The sequence below is a fragment of the Sceloporus undulatus genome, chromosome 4 (genome assembly GCF_019175285.1).
Source record: "Sceloporus undulatus isolate JIND9_A2432 ecotype Alabama chromosome 4, SceUnd_v1.1, whole genome shotgun sequence".
Classification (NCBI taxonomy): domain Eukaryota; kingdom Metazoa; phylum Chordata; class Lepidosauria; order Squamata; family Phrynosomatidae; genus Sceloporus; species Sceloporus undulatus.
In genome coordinates, this window is record NC_056525.1 from 32,676,433 (window position 1) to 32,689,251 (window position 12,819).

The 12,819-nt window shown below is 37.6% G+C and overlaps 1 protein-coding gene across 2 annotated transcripts in view; it reads right to left on the bottom strand.

Moving 5' to 3' along the window:
* Positions 1–1,454: 1,454 nt before the first annotated feature.
* The window catches only part of MANBAL (mannosidase beta like), a 14,411-nt gene continuing 3,046 nt past the window's right edge, over positions 1,455–12,819 (bottom strand). Inside the window, exons 2-4 of one of the 2 annotated variants that reach the window (XM_042461232.1) lie at positions 7,567–7,725; positions 5,986–6,182; positions 1,455–1,987 (exon numbers count right to left, since the gene is read on the bottom strand). In XM_042461232.1, the coding sequence (XP_042317166.1) occupies positions 1,880–1,987; positions 5,986–6,135 (258 nt within the window). In that variant the 5' untranslated portion in view covers positions 6,136–6,182; positions 7,567–7,725 and the 3' untranslated portion in view covers positions 1,455–1,879. The remainder of the gene's footprint in view (positions 1,988–5,985; positions 6,183–7,566; positions 7,726–12,819) is intronic. The other variant, XM_042461233.1, reaches the window with a different exon arrangement.

Here is a 12,819-nt window from a genome sequence, read left to right on the forward strand (position 1 = left end):
TTTTTCTAGGCTTCCTTGATTGTTAATTCCAGAGTGAAATTGACAGGCATCTTATTTTTTTTAAAGACAGTCGGATATGACATGAGACTTCAAGAACTTTATGTAGTAGGATGTCTTAGCAAATAAAATTAAGTTTCTGTCACTGTGTATGTGTGTTTCTTTGTGATTACAGCCACACGATAATGATGGAATCTTTTAGGACCTCCTGGGGTCCTCCAACGGTCCTGGAAAATGACATTGTCACTGTGTGTCCTCCATGCTTGACGCCCCAACATGATTATGGGGTGGTTGTGGCGGGAGGAGGGGGTGGAGATACTGAAGGAAGATTAACCTTGCTCAAAGATAGGGTGGAGACATTTTGTAGTTCCACTATGGTAGAACATTACAATACATCCCCCAATACATTTTTTCCACTTCTTGAAACATTTTGTTTTTCTCCATGCAGTTAACATTTCCCTCTTGTTTCTCAATTGACACATAGCCTTTATAATTTTGTACCTGAGTTCTCTATTAAAATGAGTAGCGTATGTAACCGAATGAAATTTCACGTATCAGAAGGATTTACATCTGTCCTACTGTTGTCTCTGTGGGTTTTCACAAGGATGTAAGTGCATATTTTTCAGTGAATATGAATCATGGCTCCTATGAAGTCAGCCCACCCGACTCCTTTTTTTTAAAAAAAAGAGCACTGAAGTATGTTTCAAAGCAGAGACAAGAGCAATGACGTATGTAATTAGGCACAAAGTGCAGGGGAGATAGTTAAAACTGTCAAAGAATACTCAAGAAAAGCTAAACTCAGACACAGGAATCATTTTTAAGAAATAAAGTAAAAGACAATAATCAGGCTGTAATATCAGGTATATTAAGCATATAAATGAAATACAAAATAAAAGAGTTGTAGTGTTTGATCCTTTTGTCTTATAAAAAAGCATGAAAAAGAATATGACAGAGACAAGCAAGTCTATTGTCCTGTTTCCTTTTATGGGACTTTGACTTCACATCTCAACAACAAAAAGGAGGTGACTGTCCTGGACTATGGCCAGCACACACAAACACACGCCAATAAGGAGGGCTCAGCAAGGTAATTAGCTCTGCAGCTGGAAATAGTCCACAAACCTTGCAGGGATTGAGAGAAAGAGCAAAGCCAAAGTCAGGAGAACAGAGATCACAATAGTCAGTCCAGTCCAGAGACAGGTTCACTCAAAGGTCAAGAGTCAAGGCAACAAGGAGTCAAGATACACAGAGCCAGTGCAGGCAGCAGTCTCACCAAAGGATCATGCAATAAACTCTGGCACTGAGTTAGCATCTCACAGGTGGTTAAGTAGGAGATTCCCTCCTCGGTGCCAGCTGAGGCTTGTTTGCCAATTGCCTCTCAGCAATCCTCCTGGACCTGCGTCTGCCAGCACTCTCAGCCCTGCATTGCCTAAAGGAGGGAACCTCCAGGCCTGGTTCCTCCCCAGAGTCACCACTAGGCTGCTGTACCACCAGAGGAATCCCATCAGCACTAGGACCTGGCTGAACCTCCTCCTCTGGAGCTGGGAGATCAGGGCTGGGCTCTGGCAGAGCAGGATTAACACCTGATGTAGCCTCAATTACACATTGCTCTGGAGTAGACCCATCCTCCTCCTCATCCTCAGAGTCCTGCTCTTGGCTGGCCATGACAGTGACCTTAGTACAAAAGTTCAGCAAACCTTACATATATTTACAACAGATCAGACAATAATAATCATAAACATTTTAAGAGGTACCTCCACTTGATCCAAAACAAAAATTAGCACAATGTTATTAAAAGTCTTTACAGTTGTTTTTCACCAAATATTGTCTCCAGGAAAGCTTGCTGCTTGCCATAATCTGGTCTTGAAAATATATTATGAAGCTGTTATCGCTTCTTCTTGGTTTCTTTCTTGGGCTTCTTATTTAATGATGCAGCAGTAGCTTTAGGTTTCTTTACCACTTCTGAACTTTTTGTCTCAAAGTTTTCGGTATCCTATTTGTTTAGAGAAACAAAGTCAGTAATTTTGGGCATGCATTCACAGATGTTCACACACTAAAAGCAACCCTAAGCTTTCTTATGGAATTTTGTTCATCTATGAGAATACTATAGAGGTGGGACAGAAAAGGGAACACTATTTTTACCTGGTTTAAAAACACATTATTTAAAAAGTAAATGCAAAAAAACTGATCATGCATACTGATCCAATGCAGTTTGTCTTAAGTGACTGAGTACTAAGACTTAATTCCAAGGAAGTGTGTATAGGACTGCATCCTGCTTACATTTTAAGAATATAGTGCACCCTTGGCTTAGGGGGGGTTTGTTACGGGCCCCCCCCCCGCATAAGCCAAAAAACGCGTATGCTCGAGCCGTGCATGTGGTGGCAGCGCACACATGCCCCATTCATTTGAACGGGACACGCCACCCCACATGGCTCTACGCAGGTTTGAGCATATGCTCAAATCTGCGTATAGCGCACCCGCGTATGATGCGGGTGCACTGTATACTGTACCTCCAGTTTAGGCAGGAAAAAAGAGGAAGGGCTTGATGTGAAAACAACGAAGAGCTGGATAAGGGTTAGAAATCAGGAGGAAGCAGGGAAAGCATAAGGAGGGAAGGGTTAATTGGGCCTAGATGAAGGAGAGCAAACAACAACAAAAATGTGTATAAAAGCAGGATGCTGACTGCAGGTTAATTCTGGTTGATATATTTTTACTATGAAAACCTGTACATGCTCACAACACATCAAAGTCTACAGGCTGGATCTAGTTAGCTGAATTTAGTTCCCATTTAATTAATGGAACAAATTTGCAATGCAATTTCATCATTTCATCAAAAGTTGTTCTGATAGGAATTAACATTAACTAGTTCTGTGTATGTCCATCCCAGTGGTTTATGCTATTTTGTCACTACATGTAGCAAAGTACATATGAAAAGGGCCTATCAAGTTGAAATCTTCAAGTGGAGTAGTTGTGTTAACATGTTGTAGCAAGAATGCCTTAAGGGCTAACCAGTGTATTATACCCCTATGTGTACACTTTCATGGAGTAAAGTTAATTTTGTCAGATATGATCTTGGGCCAATGAAACTAAGTGCCTGAACAGACAGGCCAAAATAAAGCTGCTTTGGGTCACTTTGGAGGTATGCTGTTTAAATGACACACGCATCGTAAGAGGCCAGAAGCTGCACCAAAGCTACACTGCAGTCCTTAGGACTGGAGTGTAGCTTTGGAGTGGCTTCCGACCTCTTAGGACGCATGCATCATTTAAACAGCATACCTCCAAAGTGACTTAAAGCAGCATTATTTTGGCCTTCTGTTCAGACCCTGAATTTAGTCCATGGAAGCTTCTATTGAGATGAGCAATCTTCTAGGCTTCGGGGCATATATTGGTTCTATTCAGGGTCACGGAGAGGGGAAAGACCATCATCTAACTTGCTACATCTACAATAGTTGCTGTCAAATTTTATGGTAACTGTGGTGGTTTACTATGGTGAATATAGAGCTAAAAGACAGGAAGAAAGCAAGAGAAAGAATAGGAAGGATGAAACAAAAAAGAGAAAGCAGAGAAAGATTTCGCTAAGGGAAGGGGATCGTGTGATGAGCTCTGAATTGTGGCAGCGACTGTGTCACCAATTTTGAGAGGTATATGATACAGCTTTGTACTTTTTAAAATTAGATGACCCTCTTGCCTGTTTATATGATAGTATTCCCCAATCTGAAAATCTCTTGATGTGCACAACAAATTGATGTGCTAATTGGAGGTCACAGAAGTTATACTTCAACACATCTGAAGGGAGCCAGTTTGGGGAAGATTGCAGGATAGAAAATCACAGTTACTCTACATGGGAAAGTCAAATGTTTGGCATGGTAAAAAGACATAGAAGTCCACTTTTAGGGCTACATAATTCATAAGAGTTTCAAATGCCCAGGCCCTTCAAACAGTTAAAAACTTTAAAAAGAAAAAGAAAACTTGGCTTCTCAAGCTATCAAAGCAAAATAAAAGAGAAATTAACATTTAATTGTGAAAAGCAAACAAACAGAATAATTTTCAAGTAATTTCCCTGCCATAACTTCTTACCCACCTAATCTTATTTGAAACCTGGAAGGTTTTACATTTTAAAAAATAGGAAATCAAGGATACATTTTTCTTTCCCATCACACAACTGCTTTGCTATCATCTCTGATCAATGACAGCAGAAAACATTTCTTCCATAGGAACTAAAGAGTCATCATCTTGTAGAAAAGAAAAGAGAACTGCACACATGATTGGTAACAGAGCTAAGCTCCCAGAAGAAGCCACATAGATGCACAGATTGTTTTTCATCATTAAACAAGCTTTTGTATAAATATTTTTTAGGCTTCTGGATAATCAGAAAATCAATGTGTGCCAACTGGAAAAGGCCACAGAAAAATGGTAGGGATATTTGCAAATGTCAAGTCTCTAAGGAAGTGCGGATAACACTGCACTGGAGAGAACAGCTGACAGTATCTTTATCATCAAGGAGTTTGGCTTGAATCTCTCACAAGTAAATGGGTTATTTCAATTCATGCTCATGTGGTATTCTAAGAAAGGAGGCTTGGCTTGCTTCCTAAAAGATGTGATTCACCAAAGGAAGCTGGCCAAAAGAGAGTCAGCCCTCTCACAGAAAAATGGAGCAAGAAGCATTATTTATTCAGGGACTTAAAGTTCACAAGTCCTGAAAGATCATTGCTGCCTTCTAATGTTCAGTTCAAGGCAAGGCTTCAAAGACATATTTTCCTGCATATAAATAAGATGCTTATCATGAAAAAGCTACCGAAGCAGGTAGCACCAATACCCTGGCCCAGGAGCATCTTGAGGTTGATATGGTTGACTTTCTCTAGCATATACATTGTAATACAACTCTCAACCAAGTGGCATAATTCTTCCATTATCCGGCGACAAATGGGAAGTGAAACTCATTTATTAAAACAATATAAAGGGAAGCAAACCTATGGAACCCACTGGGAAGATCTTTGCAGTAGAATTAGGGTGATGTAAATTCTCAATTGCACCACTTTTTGGAACAGATTAGGACTACTCAGACTGCAAATGAATTAAGCCCCACATCAATATCCTGTACATTTTTAGTGCAGAATGAGTAGAGTGTGCCCTATGGCTATATGAGCTTCAAGTAGCTCAGTTAGGTGGGTATCAAACAGGGGTGGATAAAGACTATAAAAAGAGTAATTCCAAACTATATTGCAGTTTTGCAACCTGCCTTTTTTGTGGGAAGCCCTAGGCCTAAAATGGAGGACTTTAGAAACCCCTGGTGACGCAGTGGTTAAACGCCAGTACTGCAGCCATTCACAGCCACAAGGTTGTAAATTCAATCCCAGGCAGGGCTCCAGGGTCCACTTAGCCTTGTTGGGGGCAATTAGCTTACACATTTTAAACAGCTTAGGGGATGCTTAAGTGAACTGGAAAGCAGTATAGAAATGTGCTTGCTATTGGTATGTATCACTTAAGTTATTGGAAAGCTGAGTTTTGCAGACATGAATGTTACTGCTCCTAAGTGCCATAGCTAATTTGCTGACATATTACCCAAACTTTTAGAAAAACCACTATATTAATGAAATATCAGGTATGAAACAAAAATTATTAATCACAGCATAGATGCTAATATCAAGGAGGGTTGATCATCAACTAACTGCAAGAAGAGGTATTCATCTCAGTTTTAGATGCTTCTGCATCACCAAGACCACAAAAATAGTCTGGACCGGTTATGTTAGGGAAAATTGTTATTCAAAATTTTAATTCTTAATTAAATTTTAATTCTTAATTTACTCTTTTGTCTACTGGAAGAGTAAAGCAAATAATGATCAGAGAGTTATTGCTCTATCAGCCAAAGGTGACCACTACAGAATACCATCAATACATTGAAAAATTATTAACAATCTTGGTGAGAATTTGTATCAAAATAGATTACACATCATCATTACTACTGAATTAAACTAGTCTATCACTGCTTACCATTTTGTGTGTCTTTGGAATAGGAAGGATTATGGCTAACACACAGATGAGCTGAAAAATGGCACCAAAGAAAAGGCCATAGTGTAGGATATTTTCCAAGAATGTAGGTTCTGGAATTTCAGGGGGTGAGAAGTCCAGCTCAGCAGCCATGATAGTAGTCCACACTTCTCCCTCCAACAAGTTCAGATTCCTTGTTTCTGCAGTGAAAAGAACCTATATTTCAATTGCACTTTCTCTTTGCATAAAATCCAGTTTGCACATGTTCTGAATGGTGCCAGTTAACCTGATGATTACATCTACTTGGCTGGTAGTTTATTTATTTATTTGATTTCATAACTATGCCACTTTCTTCCAGAAAGGACCCAAGGTAGCTCACAAATAAAACCTTTTAAAAATTTTACAATAAATTTTTGGGAACAATTAAAATTAACTAAAAACAGTACAAAATTACACAAACATACAAAAGTTAAAAACATAACTAATTCTGCAAGGAATTCCAGTGCCAACTATATCTTTTAAAGCCATAAATGGTATCTCATCAACCACAAATTGGTTCAGCCACAGAGGTTGACTAGTGAGACCTTGCTACAAGTCCTACCGACCTCAGAGACAGGGGTCTTTTGTGTTTTGGCATCAAATTCACTATGTACAGATCCATTATGTCTCCCTCTTTACCACGTCTTTCATGATGACTGAAGTCTTATTCTAGTATGTTTCCGTCAGTTCATGGCCTGAATTCATTGTCTGCAGGCCTGCTATCACTAAATATTTCATCCATTGTATTCCAAGCTTTATTGAAATTGTTTGATGGCTGATTGTTTAGAAGGCTTTTAATTGGTATGAACTGCCTTAATTGCTTTGAAAGTGGAAAGGCAAGATAGAAAATTTATAATTAATTAATAAATTTAATTGAACAGTTAATTAAGTGCTTTGCACCTTTGAAATTTCAAAAATCAAGGATTAAATACATCTTTTGCAGCCCCCAAATGGAAGAATCTTGAAATAAACAGCCTGAATATCTAGCGATGGAGAGTGGTACAAACTCACCTAGCTATTTTCCTTTAGTTAGATGCACTGCTACAGGCCTCCTCAGGGCTCCCAGGTTCCTCATGAGGTTCCTGAGGATGCCCTTTGTGTTGTGTGCCACCCAAAGAAAAAGAGCTGGATATGACTCTAGTGTTTCCCCTGTTTTCCAACAAAACATAAAGGACCATCAAAGAGAGGTAAGGCTGCCACACTGAAAAGGTAGGTTGGGTCCAAACTCCGATGTCTATCAAATATGGCAGCCTAAAATCTTCCCTTCAAAGCTCCTTTTTTCTTTTAAAATTTACTCACCAAGGGAACTTCCTTTATTTATTTTTTTAAAGTCTCATAAGGGAAGTAGCAAAATTTAAGGGGTGAAACTGCTGGGGAAGGCAATCCCTTCAAGAATACAGATTGAATTCCAAAGTGCGAAATGCTCCAAAAACCAAAACATTTTTAATGAGTGGCTGAGACAGTGACACCTTTGCGTTCTGGTGGTTCAGTGTATACAAACTTTGTCTCATACACAAAACTATTTTAAAAATTGTATAAAATTACCTTCAGACTATGTGTATAAGGTGGCTATGAAACATACACCAAAGGTGATAAGGCCTTGGGTTTTGTTTTTGTTTTTTAGAGCTGGTTTGCTGCTAAAATCCTGAAGAAAAACTCAGATAAGACCAGAAATCCCAGATCTATCCAGTGCTTTAACCAGGGCTGCAAGAGAAGGACAAAGAAGAAAAGACCATAACTTAGTGTTTGGCATGCTGAAGATTCACGCTTCAACCTCTACCATTCACTGCCACTTCAAAAAGATCAGGTAATTCTAGCATATGGATGGATAATCAATTTCCTTCCAGATCTTGTTGAATTGCAACTCGTAGCACCCCACACCGATGGGAAATTTAGTATCACAACATGTACGAAGGCATAAATTGCCCAGCCCTGCAACAGCAGAAAATATTAAAGACCTTTGCCAGTGACTAAAGAGAGCTGCTGCCAGTTAAGAGTTACAATAAGAGCGTACTAGATGGACCAATAGTCTGATCAGCTACACAGAAATCTCCTTCACGGCGTTTTCGGCGGCGGAGGAGCAAGGACGCTAGGCTCTCCTGGGCTGTTTCAGCCCGCCCACCATCTGCCCTCCAAAGGCGGCGTTTTCGGCGGCGGAGGAGCAAGGACGCCAGGCTCTCCTGGGCTGTTTCAGCCCGCCCACCATCTGCCCTCCAAAGGCGGCGTTTTCGGCGGCGGAGGAGCAAGGACGTCAGGTTCTTCTGGGCTATTCTAGTCCGCCCATCATCTGCCCACCATCTGGAGGAGCGAGGACGCCAGGCTACTAGGGGTCACGCAAAGCAAATTTAATTATAGACTACTAGCTTAGACCGAACTCCGCTTTATTTGGGGTCAGTAGAAAGCGACTTGGGGGAGGGAAACTGTAGGTTTCATCAACCCCACTCCTTCTTTGGCATTCCCCCTTTCCCAACGTGAAAGGAGGGAGCGTCTCAAACACCGTCGAAGGTGAAGGAGCTGTTGGGGCTCGTTGGGGGTTTCTGGCCCCACCTGCGTCACCTCCTGTCCGAGAACGGGGGTGGGGCACTTGGGAGGGGTGGGAAACCGAAGAGCAACCATTGCCAAAGGAGGTAACCTTATGGTTCTAGCTTGCAGAAAACCCATTTTTTGTTTAATGTTGGTTTGGATATACAGTAAAAAGCTTTTTCTTCCCATATTAGTGATTTAAATCTGAATAAGGATTCTAAATAACTCACATTGCTTTGAACTCGAAAATTAATTGGAAGAATAGGGGGAAAAGAGTTGTAATGATTTTATTATAAACCTCTAATATTTGGTGGTGTTTGTCCTTATCTTGCCCTACTTTTCTCGTAAGTAGAGACACAAAGGCATTGTGGAATATTGTATACCTGGATTGAAGTAAGTCTAAGTGGTATACAAATTAGAAAATAAGGTAGATGTAATCTAGACAACCCTTTATTGTTTTACACAATTTTACTATAAAAAAGGATCTCTACCTATATTCTTTCTGAATCTACAGAACATAAAGGACACATATATTGTGATCGTTCCCCAGGAGCTATTAGAAGCTGTGATCTTTTGAGGTAATCTATTTAAATCAATAGAAACAATTCTAGTTGTTTGGACAAATTAAGAAAAGTGAGATTATAAAGTGCATATAATTAGCCTAATTGGTTGAAAAAAAAAAATTAAAATTAAAAAATGGCCACGGGTACTAGATCAAATACCCGAAATCAAGGACATTTCTCAAATACAAGAAGGGGCTCTGACGAATATACAAGTAAGCAAGACGTTAGTTTAATCATCTTAGAAGAATTGAGAGAATTTAAAAAAGCTTTTAAGAAGGAAATAAGAGAAGAATTAAAAGACTCAAGAGAGGAAATCAGAATAGATATGCATAAAGAAATAGAGAGTTTAGCGAGTAAAATTGACAGAATATCAGGAGAATTTAAAGATTTAAGAACAGAAGTTGATCAATTGGCGTTACAAACGAAGGATCTTGAAAAAAAAACAAATACCATAAGAAATGAACAACAAATCGACAACATAAATCTTCTAACTCAGGAACTAAGACATAGGGAAAGATGTTTAAAACTTCGTGGTCTACCAGAGGTAGATAAGGAGCAACTATTTGATCGAATAATCCCAGAGTTGGCTGAATTTATAGAGACCCCTGAAGATATAATTGATCTACAAACAGAAAAAATATATAGAATAAACTCGAGACTAGCAAAAGAAAAAAGATTAGACAGAGACGTAGCAATATGCTTTAATAATGTGAGAATTAGAAACAGGATCTGTCAACAGAGTTTGGAAAAGAGATTAATAATACAGGACAAGGAGATTGAAATTTTTAAGGATATTCCGGCACAGATACTAAGGAAAAGACATGAGTACAAGTTTCTGACTCAGGCACTGCAGAAATATGATATCAGATATAGGTGGGGAAGGATAGAAGGTGTAATCTTTACATATAGACAAAGAAGATACATAATAGATAATATAGACAAAGCGAAAGAATTCTACAAAAAGGAGCTGGAAAAAAGAAAGAAGACAGAGGAAGGACAGATAAAGGAAAAAAAAACCTCAAAGAAGGAAGGAGAGGAAGGGGAGTCTAAGGACACTAGGAAACAGAAAGAAAAATTAACTCCAGGGGACTTAAATCAAGAAGAAAGTGACAAAATAAATTCAGAGTCTGCAGGGGAAACCTAGCATTAGTAAGAAAGACGAATTTTACGGGAAGGGGGGAATAGAAAGGGAAAATGAAGTTAAAAATTGGTTCATTGAATGTTAGAGGTTTAAATAAAAAGCATAAGAAAAATCTTATATTCCATTACTTTGGAAAAAATTATTGTGATATTATATGTATTCAAGAAACTAAAATAAAGGAAGATGATATAAAATACTTGAGAAACAATAGTTTAGGACATCTTTTTTATTCATCAGACAAAAAGAAAAGACGGAGAGGAGTAGCAATCTATGTAAATAAAAAATATGGAGCCAAAGAATTGTTTAAAGATACTGAAGGGAGATACATAGCAATACAATTATACGTACAGAATCAAAAGGTAGTTGTTATCTGCATTTATGCTCCCATAGAAAGAAAGGATATATTCTTTAAAAAATTGAATGAAGACCTTAATAGAATTGATGGGGACTGCTTGATAGTTACAGGTGACTTTAATGGGGTATTTAAACCCAAAAGAGATAGAAAATCATTGAAAAAGGTTAGAAATAACCAAGGAAAACTGCCGCCTAGCTGTTTTAGGATGGTAGAAGAACACAATTTAACGGATATATGGCCATATCTATATAAGGATAAGGAAGGATACACATACTCCTCAGACTCTTGTAAATCAGTTTCAAGGCTGGATATGTTCCTTACCACAAAAAACCTGCTACCTAAAATAAAGAAAATGGACATAGCACCAAGAGAAATATCTGATCACAATATGATAGAGCTAGAAGTAGAACTGGGGGAAAGAAGAACAGGTTGGATGTGGAGACTGGACGAGAGCCTACTTAATAATGAAGAATTCGTAATTGACTTAAAAAAAGAAATCAACTTATTCCTAAAAGAGAATTGTACACAAGGAATAAAGGACAAAACAATATGGGATACGCTTAAAGTAGTAATAAGGGGAATGTTAATAAAAAAGGCAGCAGAAGTGAAAAAAATAAAACAAAAAAAGGAAGAAAGTATAAGAATAGAATTGAGAAGAATTGAAGCTGATCTAGATAGAAATCCGAATAGTAAAAAACTAAAAAAGTCATACGAAACACTGAAAAAGATAGTACAAGGAAAAAATACAGAGTTGATAGCAAATAAATTAAAGGCGGTTAAACAAAAACATTTCGAGCAAGCAAATAAAACAGGCAGATGGTTAGCATACAAATTAAAAAAGGAAAGGGACAAAAAAATAATCTCGGAAATCAATTATAAAGGAAATAAAATAACAAAACAAAGTGAAATTTTAAAAGCATTTCCAAGAATATTTTCAAGTGCTATTTCAAGAAGAAGAAGATAGTCAAGGGAAAGATAGGAGGATAAATGGATATTTAGATAGAAATAAAAACAATATAGTCAAAATTAATGAAACCCAAAAAGAATTATTAGATAGACCGTTTACAGAGGAAGAAATTGTAAAAGCAATTGGAGAATTAAAGACTGGTAAGGCGCCAGGCCCGGATGGGTACACAGCAAAATTTTATAAGATCTTTAAATCAGAAATAAGTAAAATACTATGTAGTACCTTTAATAAGGTGGCAGAAGAAGGGAAACCGGACTCTTGGAATTATGCAGATGTAACCTTAATACCTAAAGAAGGCAAGGATACAGCAGATGTAGCAAATTACAGACCGATTGCACTTTTAAACCAAGATTACAAAATATTTGCATGGATACTGGGAAATAGATTAAAAAAATCTTTAACAAAAATTATACACGGAGACCAGAATGGCTTCTTACCAGACAGACAAATTAGGTATAATATAAGATCATTGTTAAACATTATTGATTACTATAATGTACATAACGAAAAAAAAGCTGCACTCATATTCCTGGACGCCGAAAAGGCTTTTGATAACATAAATTGGAAATTTATGTTAGAACTATTAAAACGAATGGACTTTGGTGAAAATTTTGTATCAAATATCGAACAAATATATAAGCAACAAATAATAAGGATAACAGTTAACGGAGAAAAATCAGATAACATCACAGTGAATAAAGGGACTAAACAGGGATGTCCGTTATCCCCTCTTTTGTTTATATTGGTTCTAGAAGTGTTGAATAATGCTTTAAGATCCAACACCAAAATTAAAGGGACAAAAGTGAAGGGCCATGAGCATAAATTAAGAGCCTACGCGGATGACATGGTCATCTTCCTTGAAGATCCAAAAAGGAATATTAATTTTTTGTTAGAAGAGCTAAAGGGGTTCGGATCAGTCTCTGGCTTTAAGATAAACAAGACAAAAACTTCGATTATGACAAAAAATATGAAAGAAAAAGAAAAGACAGAATTAGCTAAAAAATCAGGTATAAAAATAGAAAAGAAAGTTAAATATCTGGGCATATGGATTTCTGAAAAGAATCTAAATTTATTTAAAGATAATTATAAAAATTTGTGGAAACAAATAAGTAGAGATCTGGCTTTGTGGAATAATTACGATTTATCATTATTGGGTAGAATTGCGACTATTAAAATGAGTATATTGCCAAGACTGATGTTCCTATTTATTAACCTGCCAATTATCACCAAGGATAAAGTGTTTATAGAA